The sequence below is a fragment of the Cajanus cajan genome, chromosome 2 (assembly GCF_000230855.2).
Source record: "Cajanus cajan strain Asha chromosome 2, NIPB_CcT2T_4, whole genome shotgun sequence".
NCBI classification, from domain to species: Eukaryota; Viridiplantae; Streptophyta; class Magnoliopsida; order Fabales; family Fabaceae; genus Cajanus; species Cajanus cajan.
In genome coordinates this window covers 64,159,466-64,180,831 of record NC_138518.1, presented here as the reverse complement: position 1 = coordinate 64,180,831, position 21,366 = coordinate 64,159,466, and the positions used below count along the sequence as shown (strand labels likewise).

The 21,366-nt window shown below is 29.4% G+C and overlaps 2 protein-coding genes and 1 pseudogene across 2 annotated transcripts; all 3 read right to left on the bottom strand.

Moving 5' to 3' along the window:
* Nucleotides 1-11,087: 11,087 nt before the first annotated feature.
* Nucleotides 11,088-12,909, bottom strand: LOC109805124 (anthocyanidin 3-O-glucosyltransferase 7). The gene has a single exon (XM_020367107.3). The coding sequence runs from the start codon at nt 12,657-12,659 to the stop codon at nt 11,337-11,339; it is 1,323 nt and encodes a 440-aa protein (XP_020222696.2). The 5' UTR covers nt 12,660-12,909; the 3' UTR covers nt 11,088-11,336.
* Nucleotides 12,910-13,385: 476 nt separating this feature from the next.
* LOC109805023 (anthocyanidin 3-O-glucosyltransferase) lies at nt 13,386-13,991 on the bottom strand. Its single transcript, XM_083069838.1, has one exon. It carries the CDS (start codon nt 13,989-13,991, stop codon nt 13,386-13,388), a length of 606 nt encoding a protein of 201 aa, XP_082925964.1.
* A 726-nt stretch (nt 13,992-14,717) lies between these two features.
* LOC145955130 (anthocyanidin 3-O-glucosyltransferase pseudogene) lies at nt 14,718-15,323 on the bottom strand (annotated as a pseudogene).
* Nucleotides 15,324-21,366: the final 6,043 nt, after the last annotated feature.

Here is a 21,366-nt window from a genome sequence, read left to right as displayed (position 1 = left end):
TTTATAAAGGGTTCAGGTTGCGTCACCTTTGGTTATAGTAATAACATGCCCTCACTCAAAACAACAATTTAGAGTTTGAAGAATCAAAATAAATTTATCTTAAAGAGACTAAAAATATATTTAAATATTTTATATATATATAATTTAATTTATCCTAAAGTTGGAGTTTGCCAAAATTAGCGGAAGAAGATGTTTAGTTTCATTGAGATGAATGTGGCCGGAATGTAGTCTATAGGGTAAAATCAGTAATGAATCTGTTCATGAAAGAGATGTAAATGAATCAAATGGAGGTGCATCCTATTCCATGCTTATGTAAAATTCCACGGTAATAATAATGCGATTACCATCTGTTTCAACTTTCCAAAGTTTCAAATTTTCCGTTTTGCCTTTTTGTTTAGACTTTTTTTTTTTTCAATTATCCGGGTTTCTTAAAAAACTGTTCACATTTATATATAGCTTTTTAAAATTTATAATACTAATAATAATAATTATTATTATTATTTGTCAATTATATTCTTATAAGTATTTTTTAATTTGTGTAATCCACATGTTAAATCTTTATTATATATAATTAAAATTTATAATAAATTATATATATATATAAATAAATATTAAATTAAAAAATTTTATGAATAAATATTTTTAAATATAAATTATTTTTATATTATAGTATAATATTATTTTTTTTTATGGTGAATTTATTTAAAAATTTTAAAATATAATTTATAAATAATTATGATAAATAAAATAAAATGAAATAAAAAAAATAAAAAATATATATAAATTTTATGTCTCAAAAAAAAATTAAAAAACGTTATCATATAAGAAACGTTTGTGTTTAGTATATAGAATTTATTTTACTTAAGTTTTAATTTATTTACATGTTTATAACTGCGATGTATTTATTATGAAATATAAATGAAAAAAGTATATTAGAATACCTGAATTTCTTGATTTGTGTATAAAAGTTGTAAGGACACTTAAAAAGTAACGGACTTCATGATTTATTATTGTCAGTGAAACTTTTATATATCAATCCCGTTCAATTTATAGAAGGCAGAAATATAGGTAATTTTGTTTTCTTTTTAAAGGTAATTTTACCATATTCAGCCAAAGTTTCTAAAATGTTAAAGCAAAGGTTTTTATTTTTATTTTTTATGTATGTTATAATTAATATATATTGGTGTCAATTACATCGAATTTTAAGATATCAAAATTTTAAAGATATCAAATTTTTGGTGTCAATTAACATCTAAATTAAATTTAAAGATAAAATTAATAAATATTTTAAGATATCAATTTTTTATTGATTATATTATTTTCTTATTTTATAAATGTTCTTTTATCTATATTTATATCTAGGCCTGAGCATCGGTCGGCCACGGTCGGTTTCGGACCAAAATTCCTAAAATCATCCGAAACCGATTAAGAAAAATCAGGGGCCATTTCCGACCGACGAAGAACTCAGATTTTGGCGGGTTCAATCCGTGCGGGTTACGGGTTCATCGGATGGATTTATCGGTTTGAGAAGCTTCCTCGTCGCCATCCGTCGCCATTCTTTGCCGGTCTCTGTCGCTGCTTCATTTGGGGGAAATCACGGAGTTTCAGATCTCCGCATCACCACCTTCATCAACCAGAACAGGAAGTTTCTCAGCAGCGGTAGCCATGGAAGAAGAAGAAAGAAGCAGAAGAAAGAAGACGAAGTGAAGAAGAAGAATAAAGAAGACAGTGTGAAGAAGAAGAAGAAAGAAGCAGAAGAAAGAAGATGGAGTGAAAAAGAAGAAGAAAGAAGACGGAACGAAGTAGAAGAAGAAAGAAGACGAAGTAAAAATGGAGAAAATAAACGGTGAAGACGAAGGTGAAGAAGAAGAAGATAAACGGTCGGATTCGGGTACATCGGATGAGAAAATTCCAATACCGAATCCGACCGTTCAAAACCGTTTGAACCCGAAATTTGCTTCAAAAAAAATTCGATATACCTAAGAATCAATCCGCCTCACCCAATCTGATCATCGGTTTGGCCGGTTTCGGATCGGCCGGAAATTTTTGCACAGGCCTATTTATATCATATCTACATGCATATTATAAAGAGAATATGAATTAGTGTAATTATTTTTTGTTTTTACTTTTAGTGGATCATTACATCTTTAAAAATATTTTATATTTTGTGAATAATCATGCATAATCGCTCTTAAATTATTTTATGTTTAATTTTAAAAAAATTAAGACGCACGAAATACTTTTTTTTTCTCCATTAATATATATAGAGGTGATTATCTACTATGGTGTATACAATATTTTTGACAAGTTTTACTAAAATAAAAAAAAATTGTACAATAACAATTACTAAATGTCATAAAAATTTTAAAATTAAAAATAATTGTTATTACATTACTATCTATATTCAAGTGGAGGCACGCCTTTTTCTCTACTAGTTATCTATATATATTAACATATTATAATGGAAATATGGTATAGTGTAATTGTTTTTGATTTCCACTTTTAGTGGACCATTATACTATACCTCTAAAAAAAACTTCTCGTATTTTGTGAATCTACTTACAATCACTCTTAATTATCTTTCTTTATTTTCTTTTAAAAAAAATAAGAGACATGAAATACCTTTTTTTTTTTTTCAAAAATAAGAATGAGTGCTAGAATTTTCTCCATGTCAATATGTTGGTCGATCAAGTGAAATGTTCAAGAAAAAGGTCATTAGGGGAGCCCTCAGTAACCTCTTCAATATGTGACCTCCTCAAGGAGGGTGTTATGTTCTTGGAGTATGAGGTGGTGATTGTTTCCTTCTGAAGTTCACTATTGTTGAATCAATTCCTCTGTAAAATTGTGTGAATTATGGAAATAATGTTTGGTGGTGAAATTGTTAGGGGAGAGCATTGGTTTCATTCCCATGTGGAGGAGGCTACAAACGCTTTGGAAATTATGAGAGGATTTTAAGGTAATGGATATATCACATGACTATTTTATGGTGGAATTTGATCTTGATGTCGATAGGGAGCATGTAATACAAGGAGGCACATGGATGCTCTTTGAACATTACTTGATTGTCAAATTGTCACTAAAGTTTGTGACATCTAAGGCGGAGGATGTTTGGGTATACCTTTTAGGGTTAGGCATGGTGTTTTATGACGAAAACGTTCTTCTTACCATAACCTCAATGATAGGAAGACCTATTAAGGTTAATCTCAACACCCTTAATATGACTAAAGGGAGGTTCGCTAGAGTTTAGGGTTTAGAGTTTGTATTGAAATTGACCTCTATAAATAGGTGTTAAGCAAATTTAATCTTAACAATGTATGGTATAAAGTAGAATACGAAGGCTTGCATTTACTTTGTATCATATGTGTGGTTGTTATGACCATGTTGCTTGTGTGTGCGTAAGTCCTCCTACAATATATAATAGAGAAGAGTGCCTAATGTAAGGAGTTAATGCCAAAAGGTAGAGGTCGATTCATCAACATTGAGTGGAGATGTTAGCATTAAAGAGAAGATGGAGGAGAAATATTAAATATAATAAATTTATATTAAATATTACACTGTTTAATAATTTTATATTAAATTAAATTTTATCGATCTAATTGGTGAATTATAATTTCATATGTATAACAAATTTTTATTAAAATTGAATAACAATTTGAAGGTAATCAAAATATTTATATATATATATTAATATATTTTGATATATATATATATATTTATATATATATATATATATAATTTTTTTTTATGAAAATGAGGTATCAAATCATCGTAGATTAATATAAAATTTTGTATATATAATCTAAGAATAAATAATTTTTAATCTAACAATAAATTTTGAAAAAAATTTAAAAAATTTATACTAATTCAAAATATGATAGGATATCTCATTCTTATAAAATAAAATTAACGTAATATATATATATATATATATTTATTTATTTATTTAAATATATTAAAATATAAATATTTTGATTATATTTAAATTATTTAATTTTAATAAAATTTAATATATGCATGATATTAAGTTATAATGCATTATTCGGTAAGATGCGTCATATAATACGCGTCATATAATATTCTCTCGGGGCACGTTTGCTATATATACTTTATGGATAGGCTCCCTCTTAGTGGCGTAGTTTCTCTTTCGTTTTATGATTCCGTGAATCATAAAAAAGTAAAGATTGGGTGGTTACGTGAACCGAATCACATGATATTTTATTAGTTGGTAACTAGGGTTGGATGCCAATATAGATAATATGCGAATTCCAAATAATTCAAATTGATGGAATGAAATTGAATCGAATTCTTTAAATGTTTAATCACACCTGATTTAATCCAAATAAAACTTAACACTCTATAAGTCGAATAATGAATATTTTAAATTTTTATCGTACTCAACCCAATAATAATAATAATAATTTATAATAATATAAAAATAATATTTCATTTTTGTGTACATAATTAATATGACATTTTTACTCTTTAATAATAGTATATTTGTTATTTTATTTACACAATTTTTTTAAATAAAAGTATTTGGTTACTTTTTTTTCCACTCTTTATTTTTTTATACTCTTTTCTTATTTATTTATTTATTTTTTTATATTTTTTAAACATAAAGACATATAATGTCTCATTTCCTCTAATAGTAGTAGTAGCGACACCACTTTGATTCGATATGTCAATGGTTTTACTTCACAACACTTCATATAATGACATATTGCAAAACTTCTTGTTGGTTAGAACCTTGCATTGGATAAAATCTTTCATGGATAGTCCTTTATGAGATGTTCGTCTGCTTTTAAAATCAATGACTAACCCACAAACAAACATTATACTTTTTAACATGTTTTATCCTCACTTACACGTTTTTTTGGAAATTTTTCTAAAAGGTTATCCATCCCTAAATTACTCCAAGTGAAATACACTTAACTATGGAATTCTTATGGGACGAACTACCAAAAAGTAGATACATCTTGTTGGTATAGGTAGTGCAAATTAATTCATTTAAGTTATCTTCAACTGTATAATCTCATACTCATACAATCTTTGAATCCCTTTAATTCTGATGTGTCCAAGTTATTATAATAGTAGAATATAATAATAATAATAATAATAAGTTAGTATGATTATTTACTTAAGATAATACTCTTTGTCACTTTTGTGCAATAACAAATATGTACTTTTAGGTTGACAACATTGTTATAATATAAAATATTTATTTTAAATTTTATTTTGTATTAGTTTTACTTGTTTGAGATGATAATACTGTAACATATCAACAAATTTATTTAAAAATTTAGTTTATATTTTTTTTATTGATCGATAACATTATATTTATAACAAGACATCAAATGATTTATTACATCTATCATAAAACACTTGAATTTTATAAAAAAATAATTAAATATAATTATGCTGATCTGATTGACCCTATCAAATCCAACCCATTCATGATTGGGTTGAGTTAAGTTGGATTTCTAAAAAACACAAGTTCGACAACTCAACCTGTTGAATTTTGATCGATTGAATAACAGATTCATTCAAACCTAACTCAACTAAACCTAACCTACTTACACCCCTATTGACTACTAGGAGAGCTTGGCTCGCCTTCCTCATTCCATAATATGTTTTCTAAACATGTGTCATGTGTGACTTTAATTATAAATAATTTAAACAATAATAACTCTTTAGGTTTTTATCAAATTAAGATTTATTAATTTTAGTTTTGTTGTGTAATTTCTTTGTTGTAGATTTTGTATATTATAAAAAAAATAACATTTATTACTATAATAACACTTACCTAAACTTTGTTTTTTTTTTTATCCATATAAATTATAACGACAATAACTATAAATCTAAAATAATGTGTATATTTTTCAAATCTTTACTACTAATTTGATCTTTCATAGTTATCATTACACCTATCATAGAATGTGTTGAGGAGTGTAAACTTTGTAATTGACCTTAACCTTTCTATGACAGGTATAATGATAATTGACATAAAAAAAATCTTTTTATGATGAGTGAAACAACACTAGACATAAAATGTTTTAAAATTTTAGAAAACACAAATCACGTTTTTCAACTCAAACTCTTTTTTTAGTTTCATCTTCTTTCCCTTTTCTTTGTCCTCTTCCTTCTTGCACATCCCGGTAATTATTTTCCTTTTTTGCTTTATATTTTTGTGTTTTATGTTGTTATTGATTAAATATTGATAATGTGGTGATTTGAAAGCAAACATGGTAGTGGAAGACAATATGAAAATGATGTTATAGAAACAAAGAAATGCGAGAAGAGAAAGTGCACTAGTACAGAATATACATTTTTCGTCGGTTATTTTAGGGGTTTTACGTCAGAAAAACCTCCGACGTCGAAGCGGGAGATGTAAATTTACGTCTGTTTTCGCACCCTGACGTAAATTTACGTCGGACATTACAAGGTCTGACGTAAAAAGTTGTAAAAAAATTTTAAAAAAAGAAAAATGACCGCAAGCAGAACGGGCCGTTCTGGTTGGAGAACGGCCCGTTCTCCAAGCAGATTGGCCCGTTTTGCATGGAGAACGGCACGTTCTGCATGGAGAATGGCCCGTTCTTCAACCAGAACGGCCCGTGCTGCAACCTGGACTAGGCCACTTCCCTCTCCAGCTTCAAAAACTCAGAATGCACAAAGAAAGTAGTAAGTAGAAGAAGATGGATTACCTTAAAGACCCTCACGAGGACAAATGCAACCGCCCCAGAAAACCCCATGTGGATCATGGTGAGCGTAATGGGGAGGGGAAAGTTGAAGTATTTGGGCGAAAGAACCCGCTGCCCCAAGACATGAAAAAATCCATTTTTTTCAGTGAGAAAACATTGTCAAGTGAAGAAAACGAAGAAAAGGGGAAATGGGTACCTTGTTGTACAAAATGACGCCGGAAGAGAGCAAGATGTAGATGAACAAGTAGACATAAGTGAGGAAGAGCCACGATTTGAGGAGGAGGCGGAGGGATTTCTCGCTGGGTTCCATTGCACAACGCGCGGGAGATGAGTTTGTGTTTAAATTTTTGAAATCTCCATTTCGTGAACTTCCTTTTAATTAATGGGCGTGAATTATTTACGTCGGCCCTAGTAGGGTCCGACGTAAATTTTAACATCTATGTCGGACACAATGCATAGCCGACGTAGATGTTAAAATTTACGTTGGACCCTAGGAGGTTCGACGTAAATAATTTAATTAAATTTACGAACCATGCCACCGCGTTTTTATTACGTCGGGTGTTTGTATGTCCGACGTAAAATGAGTGACGTAGTATCCTAATTTTCCACTAGTGGTGGTGGCAATGAAATGCAAAACACAACGATGGCAAAATGCAAAGATGTGAGAACAAGAGGAAAAAAGTCTGATGATAGAATGTGATGATATGCGACAACAAAAGGGAAAAAGTGTGATGGCGAAACGTAAAGAGATGAAACAATAAAAATAGAGCATGACAACAAAATGCGAAAAGAGAGAAAAAAAGACAATAAAGAAGCAATTATTAACCCAAAAATAACTTTTTATGTCAATTATTTTTATAACCAACATAAAAAGTCAAGACTTTCTATATTTTCGAGATCTATGACGAGTTTATAGTCGACATAAAAAGTTTTTTTACCCATCATTAAAAGTGTCAAACATGCTAGTAAAAAAAAATTAGATCAATCATCAAATCGATCAAGATATTGGGTCACATGACAAATCGATGAGTCAGTAGTTAAACCACATAACTTGATATTTATTAATTTTTTTTAAAAAAATGTTTACACCATATACGTTTAATACCTATATATTTTTATAAATTTTAATTATAGTTAATATAATATCGACAGAACAATAAAATTATAGACTAGTTGAATTAAATAAATTAATATATAATTTTATACAACACATTGTATATAAATAAAAAATGGTTACTACTTCCTTAACTTATTGGTTATTAGTTGCTTAAATATGCCTTGAGACCATTATTCGAATCATCATGGATATATTATTTTGACATAAATTTGTCGTGTAATTCACTACAAATTATATTTAAATTTAAAATTTAAGTGCATCCCAAATTTTGTTTCAATTCAAATTTGAAGTTTAGCTTTCTAAGTATATGATTGCACAATTTGACAACTGACAAGTTAATGGGCTCAAAAGTGTTAGATGTAAGTGTGTTTGGATAATGTGAAAAAAAAATGATCAAAGTTGACTCTGATCCAAGTTGAGTGACCGATTTTAATCGATTTAATAACAAGTTATCCAAGTTTCAGCAGGTTAAGTGTATTTCCAATCTAAATGTAGGACCAAATTGGACATATAAGACCGGGTTCCGATTAATTCGATCAGATCGACAATGGTCCGAGTTTTAAAACATTGAAAAAGTAATAGAGATGTATTATTTATGGTGGAAGATGTAGTTAACAAAAGCAATGTTAAATTCAACAATTATGATTCTTTTTTTTATTATTATTTTTTATTTATAGCAAACTGGTCCATTTAGTTTTTAAAAGTTAAATTTTAAAAAAGGAAATAAAAAGTTTGTCAAAATAAGTTGAGACTGAAAACAAATATTGGCTCAAATTAAGTTCCAAATCATTCTAATTCACCTATTCAACTTGTAACTCACCCAACACCCGACCCATCCAAATTGATGTACATTGTGGTTGAAAAACCTTAAAAAAAAAATTGTTTGCAGGTTCGTTCATATTAGACTTTTTAGACCCAAAATCTAACCAATGTTTAACCCTAATACATGTTATTGGTTAGATCCCTACTCATATATTGACGATTAACTTTCTGATGTATTCATAATTTGGTCTTTGTATACGTAACACATTCTTAATTTAGTTTCCTTACTTGTAGTAATTTAGCTTTTATATACAGATACCAAATTAATTATGCACTATATATATGTATAGAAACAAATTAAAATTTTGTAATAGAGTTAATAGTGATAAAGACCAAACAAGTGATTACACGTATAAAAGATTAATTTAATAAATTTTTATATATAAAAATTAAATTGATAATAATGAGATTAAATTATATGCTTTAACTTACATATTATTTGTTGGAAAATAATAGATGATATGAATAGATATTACGAACAATTTGATGAAAATTGAGTTGTACTAATCTTAATTTGAAAATGATAATTAGTAAGAAATATATATACAAAAGTTAGAGTAAGGGAGTTGAGCTCTAAACTATTATTTTTTGGCTTAATTGTGTTTTTGATCCCTCAAGTATTACAATTGTGCAATTTTGATCCTCAAGGTTTTAATTGGGTAATTTTAGTCCTTAAAAGATTATAATTGTGTGATTTTAGCCCCTTAATTTTTAATTGAACAATTTTAGTCTCTCAACTATTATAATTGTGTAATTTTAGTCTTTTCCATTAAAAATTTAGTAATTTTAGAATTTATATATATATATATATATATATATATATATAATATTATACAATTGTTTGCTTATTTAATTTAACATATATTATAATTTTTGTAATATATCAAATAATATATATTTATTGTTACTAAATAAATAAAATTTATACATTATTAATATTTTAATATTATTGATAAGTTAATATCAATAATATTTTTAGTATATTTATAGATAAACTAATAATTTGATAAATATGACTTAGTATATATTAATATATTTTTACAAAAATATAAATATATAAGAAAAGATATGTATATTTCTAATTAATATACTTATATTTTTGTAAAAGTATATTAATATATAATAAATTATATTTATCAAATTATTAGTTTATCTATAAATATACTAATAATATTATTGATATTAATTTTTCAGTAATATTATAAAAATAATAATATATAAATTTTATTTATTTATTAAAAATAAATATATATCATTTGATACATTGAAGAAAATTATAATATATGTTAACTTGAATAGACAAATAATTGTATAATTTTAAAATAAATGTACAATGAGATAGACTAAAATCACATAATTATGATATTTGAGGGACTAAAATTGTTTAATTAAAAATTGAAAGACCAAAATTGCACAATTGCAATGCTTTAGACACTAAAATTACCCAATTAAAATTTTGGGATCAAAATTGCATAATTAAAATATTTAAAGAATAAAAATGTAATTAAGCCTTACTTTTTTATGTTCTCACATTCTTAAGGAGGCTAACTTAGTAGCTGATTCTTTTGCTAAGTGAATTTTTAGAGGTGGGTGTAACTGTTTTTGAGTCCCCTCCATCTAATGTTTCTCCGTTGGAACAAGCAAATGTTTATGCTATTTAGTTAAGTTAATGTTTAGTTCTTCGGGCTTTTAGCCCCTGAATTCACCAAAAAAAAAACTTTGTTAGGTTATGGTTTAGCACTCTTTGATTAGTAAAGTTTAAATTTCTATGCATTTTTAATAGTTGTTCTCGTAATAATTTCTCATACTAAATAGCACGTCTACTTTGATTTTTGTCAAATTTATTTTTATTTCATATTTGTTATTTAAATTTTATCCAAGCAAAGGTTAACATACATTTTGGTGCATCATTCATACTTTATTTTTTTCTCACAAATATATATTTCTTCAAAAGTCAATCTTATTTGTTACATGATCACATAATAATGTAGACACATTTCCTAATGTAAATTTTTTTTAATAAATTTGCAGTTAACTTAAAAATAGTAGAATAGTTATACAAATTAATTAAAGGATAAAAATATATTTAACAAATTAGTTAAAGGATAAAAGGATAAAAAAAGTGGATAAAAAAAAGTATCCCTATTTTAATATCATAGATTTGGCCGTCCTCTTATTTGCTATGAATTATGACATTTGAAAAATTAATTTTGATATTTAATATTAAAAATTGAAAATATTATATTAAAATTAAAATAATTTTATTTAATTATTACCAATTCAACTATAGTTAAAGTGATCATTTACTGTATGTTTGATTTTCTGTTCAAAATCTACATATTTAGGTTTAACGTCATAGACAAAAAAATTTATTTTACATTTGGCTCAAACGACGCTAAATATTAAATCAAAAGCCTTCAGCATCTCAAATCAATATCCTTAAAAAGATGTAAACTAAACAACTAATAACAATTTATTAATGACAGATCGAATCTAGAACGTAACTGAAGCTTTTTATTTAATATGCAACTCATGAAACTGTTATATGAATGTAGCTAGCTAGTGCTTAGTGCTAACTTTTCCCAAACATTAGATCTTCTGTAGCTGTTGCACTTGCACAGCGGAGCAATGAAAATAAAGACTAAGCGAGACCTTGTGTCTCTCTCGAGAGATCACGGGGAATCAATCCCCATGCTTTATTATGATCTAGATATTATTTCCACCAAAGTCTTCAAATCACGTGACCTAGCTGCCTCTCTCACAGTTTTCTTCACATTAAGAGCATTGTCTCTAGTCTTCTTCCCCTCTTCCTGCACCAAAATCAGATTCAAGCTTTTAAGCAATCCACTTTTGGTGAACACTCTACCTTCTATTATCACTCCAATCTCCCAAATCTCCTCTATCACTCTTCCACACACCTCTTGGTCTCCAAAGAATGGCCTGCAGATCATAGGAACCCCACTCCAAACACTCTCACTCACAGAGCTAGATCCACAGTGAGTCACAAAAACTCCTACAGAATCATGTGCCAAAACTTGGGTTTGTGGAACCCAAGACACTATTTTCCCACGTATGCTGCTCCTCTCAATAAACCCCTTTGGCAAAAGACCCGTTAGATCTTCCTTGAGAGACCACAGAAACGGAAAACCACTTTGTTCCAATGCCTCTGCCACCGCCACAAGCTCGTGTGGAGGTGGAACCACCACACTCCCAAAGCAAACATAAACCACCGATCTAGAACTCTTCTTATCCAACCACGACAAGCACCCACTTGATTCTGCGTCGGGTGGTGGCAATAACGGTGAGGGAAGTGGTTTAACATAAAGCAAAGTCTGCAACTTGGATCTCATGTCTTGAACAAACAAAGGTGGGTCTAATTCCTCAAAGAAATTCATAACTACAGCCTTAGCTTGAGGAAGCACCCAACCCAGTGAAACTAGTTCCCTTGAAAATATTGTTTCCTTTTCTCCAACATCGAGCAGATCCTGTGGGATATCTTCAACACGCAGCTTAGACAACCCGGGAAGGAAATCCAAGGTTGAATTTCCAGCATGGTTTGCACAGTGATGGCGTATCAAGTCAGTGTAGAAATATAGAGAAAGTGAACATGACACTGGAAGCCAAAACGCGATCCAAGGAACATTGAGTTTGTTGGCGACGAGGAGAGAAGAGGTTACAAAAGCATCGGCAATGATGCAAGTGACTCTCTTGTTTGTGTCAGCTTCCGCTAGTTGTATACCCTTGTGCAAGTTGTCAGGACCAGTTTCCAGAAAAAGATTAAGTTTCTCGATTGGGTTTTTGCCTAGCACGTGACCCTCTGGGATTCCATCACTTATGCTGTAGGGCTTTATGTTACTGGGGATATAGGGTTTTGGGAAGAGGATTGCGTTGGATTTGTGTGTGCCAATGAATGAGAAGGAATAGTTTGGAGCAGCGTGAGCTAGTTTGAGGACAAGGTTTAAGAGAGGCATAAGGTGGCTGCCAAAGGGGAAAGCAAAGACTGCTACATGTTTGTTTTCCATTGTACTGTTTGAGAGTGGACAAAGATCAACGGAACCAAACAGGGGAAGGCAAATGTAGATTGCGTTTGAGAGTAGTTGTTTGTTCCTAGTAAACTATTTACACTGAGCTAGAATACCTCCATAAATTGATATAACAACATGTGATACATACCACACCACGTGGTTAACTGAACAAGAAAGTGATATTAAAAGACCTTGTGTTGTACACGACCTTAAATTATTTTGGATTAGTCATTTTTGCTGTATTAAAACCAGCCGTCCAGCTCATACCTTGGTATCATACGTTTTAATGGTATTATTATATATTATTTATATTTTTATTTATAAAATTCAACTTAAAATATTAATAAGATCTATTTTATTTGGTCTCATATATTAATTATTTAAATTAAATGCGCAACAGCTACAACTTTTTAAATTCTACCCGTTGACGCAAGATTATTTAACTAATGGGTCCAATGACTTTGATGCCTTAGATAGGCCGGTAGTAATAGTAAGGTTTTGCTAACCATAAATACATTATTTAAGGATCAATATATGAACTTTTATATTAAAAATTATGTTAAAATATTGTATGAGAGTATGCTATTGCATTTTTTTAATATTTTTCTTTAACTTCTTAATCAATATGTGTCTTGAGGATATTTTCATCATTTTTGTAATAATAATAAAGATTATTTGTTAGAAAACAGTACTAAGCTCAATTTTTTAAGTAAAATTTTATATTTAAGTCATATGAATGAAAAAAAAGTTGTTAGAAAATATTGTTTCCTTTTCTCCAACATCGAGCAGATCCTGTGGGATATCTTCAACATGCAACTTGGACAACCCGGGAAGAAAATCCAAGGTTGTATCCCCACCACGGTTAACGCGCAGATCGTGTATCATTTCAATGTAAAAATATGGAGAAAGTGAACATGAGACGGGAGGCCAAAACGCGATCCAAGGAACATTGAGTTTGTTGGCGACGAGGAGAGAAGAGGTTACAAAAGCATCGGCAATGATGCAAGTGACTCTCTTGTTTGTGTCAGCTTCCGCTAGTTGTATACCCTTGTGCAAGTTGTCAGGACCAGTTTCCAGAAAAAGATTAAGTTTCTCGATTGGGTTTTTGCCTAGCACGTGACCCTCTGGGATTCCATCACTTATGCTGTAGGGCTTTATGTTACTGGGGATATAGGGTTTTGGGAAGAGGATTGCGTTGGATTTGTGTGTGCCAATGAATGAGAAGGAATAGTTTGGAGCAGCGTGAGCTAGTTTGAGGACAAGGTTTAAGAGAGGCATAAGGTGGCTGCCAAAGGGGAAAGCAAAGACTGCTACATGTTTGTTTTCCATTGTACTGTTTGAGAGTGGACAAAGATCAACGGAACCAAACAGGGGAAGGCAAATGTAGATTGCGTTTGAGAGTAGTTGTTTGTTCCTAGTAAACTATTTACACTGAGCTAGAATACCTCCATAAATTGATATAACAACATGTGATACATACCACACCACGTGGTTAACTGAACAAGAAAGTGATATTAAAAGACCTTGTGTTGTACACGACCTTAAATTATTTTGGATTAGTCATTTTTGCTGTATTAAAACCAGCCGTCCAGCTCATACCTTGGTATCATACGTTTTAATGGTATTATTATATATTATTTATATTTTTATTTATAAAATTCAACTTAAAATATTAATAAGATCTATTTTATTTGGTCTCATATATTAATTATTTAAATTAAATGCGCAACAGCTACAACTTTTTAAATTCTACCCGTTGACGCAAGATTATTTAACTAATGGGTCCAATGACTTTGATGCCTTAGATAGGCCGGTAGTAATAGTAAGGTTTTGCTAACCATAAATACATTATTTAAGGATCAATATATGAACTTTTATATTAAAAATTATGTTAAAATATTGTATGAGAGTATGCTATTGCATTTTTTTAATATTTTTCTTTAACTTCTTAATCAATATGTGTCTTGAGGATATTTTCATCATTTTTGTAATAATAATAAAGATTATTTGTTAGAAAACAGTACTAAGCTCAATTTTTTAAGTAAAATTTTATATTTAAGTCATATGAATGAAAAAAAAGTTGTTAGAAAATATTGTTTCCTTTTCTCCAACATCGAGCAGATCCTGTGGGATATCTTCAACATGCAACTTGGACAACCCGGGAAGAAAATCCAAGGTTGTATCCCCACCACGGTTAACGCGCAGATCGTGTATCATTTCAATGTAAAAATATGGAGAAAGTGAACATGAGACGGGAGGCCAAAACGCGATCCAAGGAACATTGAGTTTGTTGGCGACGAGGAGAGAAGAGGTTACAAAAGCATCGGCAATGATGCAAGTGACTCTCTTGTTTGTGTCAGCTTCCGCTAGTTGTATACCCTTGTGCAAGTTGTCAGGACCAGTTTCCAGAAAAAGATTAAGTTTCTCGATTGGGTTTTTGCCTAGCACGTGACCCTCTGGGATTCCATCACTTATGCTGTAGGGCTTTATGTTACTGGGGATATAGGGTTTTGGGAAGAGGATTGCGTTGGATTTGTGTGTGCCAATGAATGAGAAGGAATAGTTTGGAGCAGCGTGAGCTAGTTTGAGGACAAGGTTTAAGAGAGGCATAAGGTGGCTGCCAAAGGGGAAAGCAAAGACTGCTACATGTTTGTCTTCCATTGTACTGTTTGAGAGTGGACAAAGATCAATGAAAACAAAGAGAGGAAGGCAAATGTAGATTGGATTGTGTGGTGGTGTTGGAATTGGCAGAATTTATAGTTATTCTGGAAACCCGATCACACCAATACCTATGAACTCACAAACTATTCTGCGCGTGTTTCGTCTGCCGTCAGGTACCAACCGTCGCACGTCCCTTAAAAAGAATAATTATTATTCTGCTGTAGTCAAATTAACAAGTCCTAACCGACCAAGAACCGGTTCATTTATTTTTTCCCACATTAACCAGTTCAATTTTTAAAGCATTGGATTTTATACACTTGGATTTTGCGAGACATGTCAGTGGACAAGTTGGACAAAACCATAATGAAAAATCAATGGTAACCCCAGCAGTACGTCTAACCAAATAGGGCAACCAACCACCGGTTTGAGAGAATCATTTGGATACTTCCCGTTGTACGTCTTCACTCGAAAGTTTAAAGTCCAAACTAACCACCATTCTGCATAAATTATATTAATATCTCAAAATTCAAATTGTCACTTTTACTTATCAAATATTTGATACTTACCTTTGATATTTTCCAATTATTTATTTATCTTATTTTGAAGTTTTGTCACATTTCTCTCTACATTTTGTTTTTAATCTCTATACTAACTTCTTAATTATTTGAAAAGTAATAAACAAATACTCTCTCTCTCTCTCTATATATATATATATATATTATTAACTTTTAATCTTAAAATTAAAACATATTATGCTCTTGTGAGGAATGTCGTTGTAAATGCTAAAAAGTAAGAAGTTGTGCACAATCTCAAGAATAATCGATCAAATAGAGTTACTAATTTAATTTACTCTAAGAAAATGATATTTATACAACATATTTTACTATATATATATATTTATTTATTTATTTATTTATCTTTCTGCATCATATCATTTATTACATTCATTAATGATAAAAAAAATATTATATGAATTTAATATTGTATGATTTGTTGCATGTGTATCCTTACTTTTTACTCTAATAATAGTTTTTTTAATCTAATAATTATTAGTTATTATTGTGACCTTAGTCATAACATTTAACTACTTTTAGAATTCTGTAACGATAATCTTTATAGGTGCCTACTTCCATTTCATGTGTTATTATAAAAATTAAATATATTTTTATCTCTATAAAATATTTTTGATCATCTTGAATTAATATAAAATTTTGCATATATGATTTAAGAGTATAAAACCTTCAATCTAACAGTTGAATTTATAAAATTCACATTTAATATAAAATTATTAAACAGTATAATATTAAGTAAAAATTATACCGGTATTATTATCTCTCTCCTTTTATATATATATATAACACGTCATCCATCTATACTAATTTCATTCCAACAAAATTATTGATCGTTATTTAATTTGCATGTTAGTAAAGATCCTTGTAATAATCGAAAAAATGTATGAACTTTTGTAACATTTTTTTTACTGGTATTTATAACAGTTACTGATATTAGTTTTTAAATGTTTATATAACTACCTATTTATTGACATTTTACTATTATCACTAAAAGTGTAATAAAAAAGGATTTTTCTATCTTATGTACTTTTTAATTACCCTATCTTTAGTTGATGTGAAACTTGTAAGGTGAGAGTTATCCTTTATTTATATACTCTTTAATTATCTTATTTTTAATCAATGTGAGACCAACACTATTGAGTTTGATACATGAATAAATGATGGATGGTCTAATACCATCTTAGAATAGTAAGTTATGAGTCTAACTCAACCTTACAAAACTAATTTGTAAATTAAGGGTTGTCCTTCATTTATATACTCTTTAATTGTCTTATCACTAGTTGATGTAAGACTTAATTTTTTTTAATAAAATGAATTAAAAGTTATCCTCACTTTTTACCGATCATTTTCAATAATTACTCTTATAAATATATCTTTAGTTGTTGTTATATATTAGTCATTAATATTTTTATTATATAATAAAATAGAGGCAATTAATTTATTATCATTAAATAATTATCGCTAATAATAAAATTTGATATATATTTTTAATGACTATTATTTATTATTTATTAATATTTTTATTAGAAAATAAAATATAAATAATTAATTTATTATCATTAAATAGTTGTTGTTAATAATAAATTTGGTGTAGTATTTGTATATATATGATAATGATAGTGATTATTATATTATTTTTTTAAAAATTATCTTTACTAATTTAAATTCTTAAATCTACTATTATAAATAGTAATTTATACTTAAATAATAATATAAAACTATTTTACATGAGTCATCATCGTTAAACTCAATGATTTCTAAACTATTGATTTACATTAATATAAAATCGTCATGCCCTTTTGTACGTTACTTTATTGACTCTTTACCAAACATTTTATATTGTAAAAAATACTTTATGGATGGGTTCGAAGTTCGAACATAGGTGTAGAAAATTGATACTTACTATATCGATTTCCATAAACCGCTATAGAAAGTATTTTTTCTATACAAGTACTTTATACGTACAATTAATCTACAAATTAATAAGTGCAGTTTGTGCTTGTCCGTTCATATTTCTACTACTACTTTTTATTCTTTCTAATTTTACAGCTCTCTTTTATGGCTGGGCAATGTTAAAATTAGGGATGACTAGAAATTTTATATATGTGGGTAATATTTCTATTTATCTTGATTTTGATAGAAAATATTCAGTTTAATCAAGTATAGGTATGATATGGAAAATATTCAATTTATTAAATCAAATATAAAGATAAGAATGTATATATAGTTACTTGATCCATACCTGCATCTGTTTTAAATTTTTAGAAACTTACTTTTTTAAACACTACAAGAAAAATGTAAATTATCGATAGATACAAATTTGTTTAAAAATGTATATTTTCGACAGATTTTACCGATGAGAAAAAATTCATAGAAAAAGTTATATTACCGACGGATAATTTCATATAGATACAAATCTGTCAAAAAAATTATATTTCTGACGGATAATTTTTGACGGATATAACTCTGTTGAAAAATTTATATTTCAGATGGATAATTATCAATAGATATATCCGTTGAAAAAATTTGAAGAATTAAATTATTTTCGACAATTTTTTTTCAACGTCCCTTTTTTCGACGAATTTGTATCCGTCGAAAATTTTTTTTCCTGACAGATATTTCTTTTTACCTACGGATTATGTCCGTAAAAAATTTACGTTTTTCTTGTAGTGAAAAAATTTACTTATTATTTATATAATTCTTATTCTTTTTTTAAAATTTAGGTCAAATGAAACTTAACTAATGTAATTTTGCAATTGTTATTCTATCATGAAATTATTGTCTTTTTATATTTTTTTTAAAAAATATATTTAATTAATTTTTAGATAAATAAAAGTATACTCAATACCTGATCAGGAAAAGGATGGGGACACAAATCATACTTGTTAGGTACGAAGACGAAGATAGGTATATGATATCAAAATAAGGATGGGAACGAGAATAATGAAATTCATACTCACCCCATCTTGTTGTCATCCCTAGTTAAAACCCTTATTTCTTTTCATATTTGAAACCAATTTTATTTGTTTTGAAGACTGTAATGACATTGAAACCATTATTTATAACATTTGTGGAGATCATTTTTCTTGTATTTATCTTTCTTTCTCTTTCTTGTTGTCTCTTTTTTTACATCTTTCTAACAAATTTTTGTTACCTTTTGTTGTTAGCATGTTTGCTGTCTTTTGGCGTACATTTCTTCCTTCTCTATTACATTCGGGGTTTTCTTGGTGTGCTTTGACAAAGTTATGTTCTCATTTGTAACATTAGATGTATGTATTATATATACAAACTATTGTGGAGACTTTTTATGTTGGTTATTTTAGACATTCAAATAATGATTTTTTTTGTGTTAACACTGTGCATGTTGATAATAGGGGACAAATTAACTTCAATTTGATAAACCTTATTCTTCTTTTAGGCCCCAAGAACTTTAGAGTGACATTCTTGTTGTTGGGAGCATTTTTGTGTGCTTGAGACATAGGATTAAAGCATATCAATGTATATAACTCAAAGTTACTTCCTTCTTCCTCTTCTTTTTCTCCTCTTTAAGTTAACTCGAAGTCAAGGTAAGGAAAGTTAAGATTAATAGTGAATGAAACGGTTGAATTACATGCTGCTAATTTTGATCATGCATGAATGTATAAATGATTTGCTTTATTGAATGATGAAAGGGGGTTTTGGTTGTTCTTGGGGTTGCTTAGATATGAATTGGATGACCTAAATTGAAATTTTTTGTTGCATGTTAGGATTACGGTGCATAATGAACTTTTGATAATGTATATGTGTGAACTGTGGAGTTGCATGCATATATTGTGGTATGAGTTAATTAGGTTAGCAATGGTGAAGATGGTTGCAACGTTGCAATTCTTGAACTTTAAATATGTTGGTTTTTGGGTATTCTCACTCAAAGTGTCCATGAGGGTTGCTTTGGAGGGAGTAAGTGTGACCAAGTTGAGGATGGTCTTTGATTTAACTCGCTCAAAGTGAATCGTTATCACTTAGAGTGAGTTTCGGTTGCTCAAAGTGAATGGAGGTGGAAATTCAGGAGTAGTCCTTGACTTTGTTTGCATAAAGTGAATTGAGGAGAGCTTTAAGTGAATTCAGTCGCTCAAAGCGAGGACGATGTCGCTTGAAGTGACCAAATTGGGACTCTAGGGGTGTTCTTTGTTTGGGCTCACTCTAAGCGAGTTTCTTGGCGCTCAAAGCAAAATTGTCTTGCTAAGAGCAAGAATCTTGGACACTTGAAACGTCAAGTTCCTTCTTTGTGGTATGAGTTGAATAGTTGTATGACATAGAATGAAGGTTTAATTTAATACCTTGTATGTTGATTATCCATTGATTTAGGATGATGTATGATGATGATTAAATGTTGTATAGGGAACATGAATAGAAATGCTAGAGTCTATTACATGTTGTATGATGTATAATGATGATAATGAGTATTGATATGCTATGTATGATGGATATGTTATAATTTGCATGGTTAGAGTGTTGATAAAGCATTGGTATGCTACTTTGAAAGAGTTGATTGGCATTGGTATGCTATGTATGATGGTGTGACTTGATCTATATATGCATTGACCTGAGATAATGTATATAGATGATGTATGTTGAGGTGTTAATGCTAAAAATGTTGTAGGTATTAAAACATGTTGATTGATTTAGAACTAGAAGAGAGGATGTTGTTTACAAAGTTGAAGATCCCATATAGGGAATCTTGTTTTGGCATTTTAGGAGGCCAATTGTTGAAAATCCTCGTTGAATAGGTGTGAAATTCTTGGAGCAAATTTTGTTGAATCTCCTTTAGGTCCTTAATTAGTCAATGTGAAGTAAAGTATGAAGTCGAGAGTTATCACCCTTAATTGATTATTGGAAAAGTTGCATGATTCCTTGAGAATAATTAGTGGGCTAACTCCATAAGTGACTTGGTAATACATGTTGAGGTCGTAGTAGCAGTTGTGGTTGATTTAGTAGAGTCAAGCCACTTAGGCTACTCATGTGTATTAGGAGATCTTCGTAGATGAATGTGTAACGACGCATTAGATGAATGTGTTTATATGCATTAGATGGATGTTTTATTGCATAATACTACTTGGCATGAGTTTGGCTGCTTGGTGTGAAGCTTTCAAATAGGTTGGTTGTTGTATGATGTGAATCATAAACTATTGGTTGTTGGTTTACATGTTGGTGAATATTTGATTACTTGGTTGTTAAAGTTTTCAAATATATTGATTGTAGTGTAAATTTATTTATTTTTCTATACTTGTATGTTTTTGAAATCTATCTTATCCTTACCTGTTTTCATATGGATAAACTGTAATAGTCATACTGATATGGGAGTAGAGTAGGGATAAATCTGCATAGGTGAGTAGTGGGAGCCATCAAATGGATGGTAGTACTTTTGCACATTGTATGCTACCCTCATATGGTAGTTGTATATATATTAGTGTTTGACCAGTACTTAGGATGCA

Coding starts and splice junctions, on each gene's coding strand:
- LOC109805023 (XM_083069838.1), bottom strand. CDS start 13,991: ATGGAAAACAAACATGTAGCAGTCTTTGCTTTCCCCTTTGGCAGCCAC.
- LOC109805124 (XM_020367107.3), bottom strand. CDS start 12,659: ATGGAAAACAAACATGTAGCAGTCTTTGCTTTCCCCTTTGGCAGCCAC.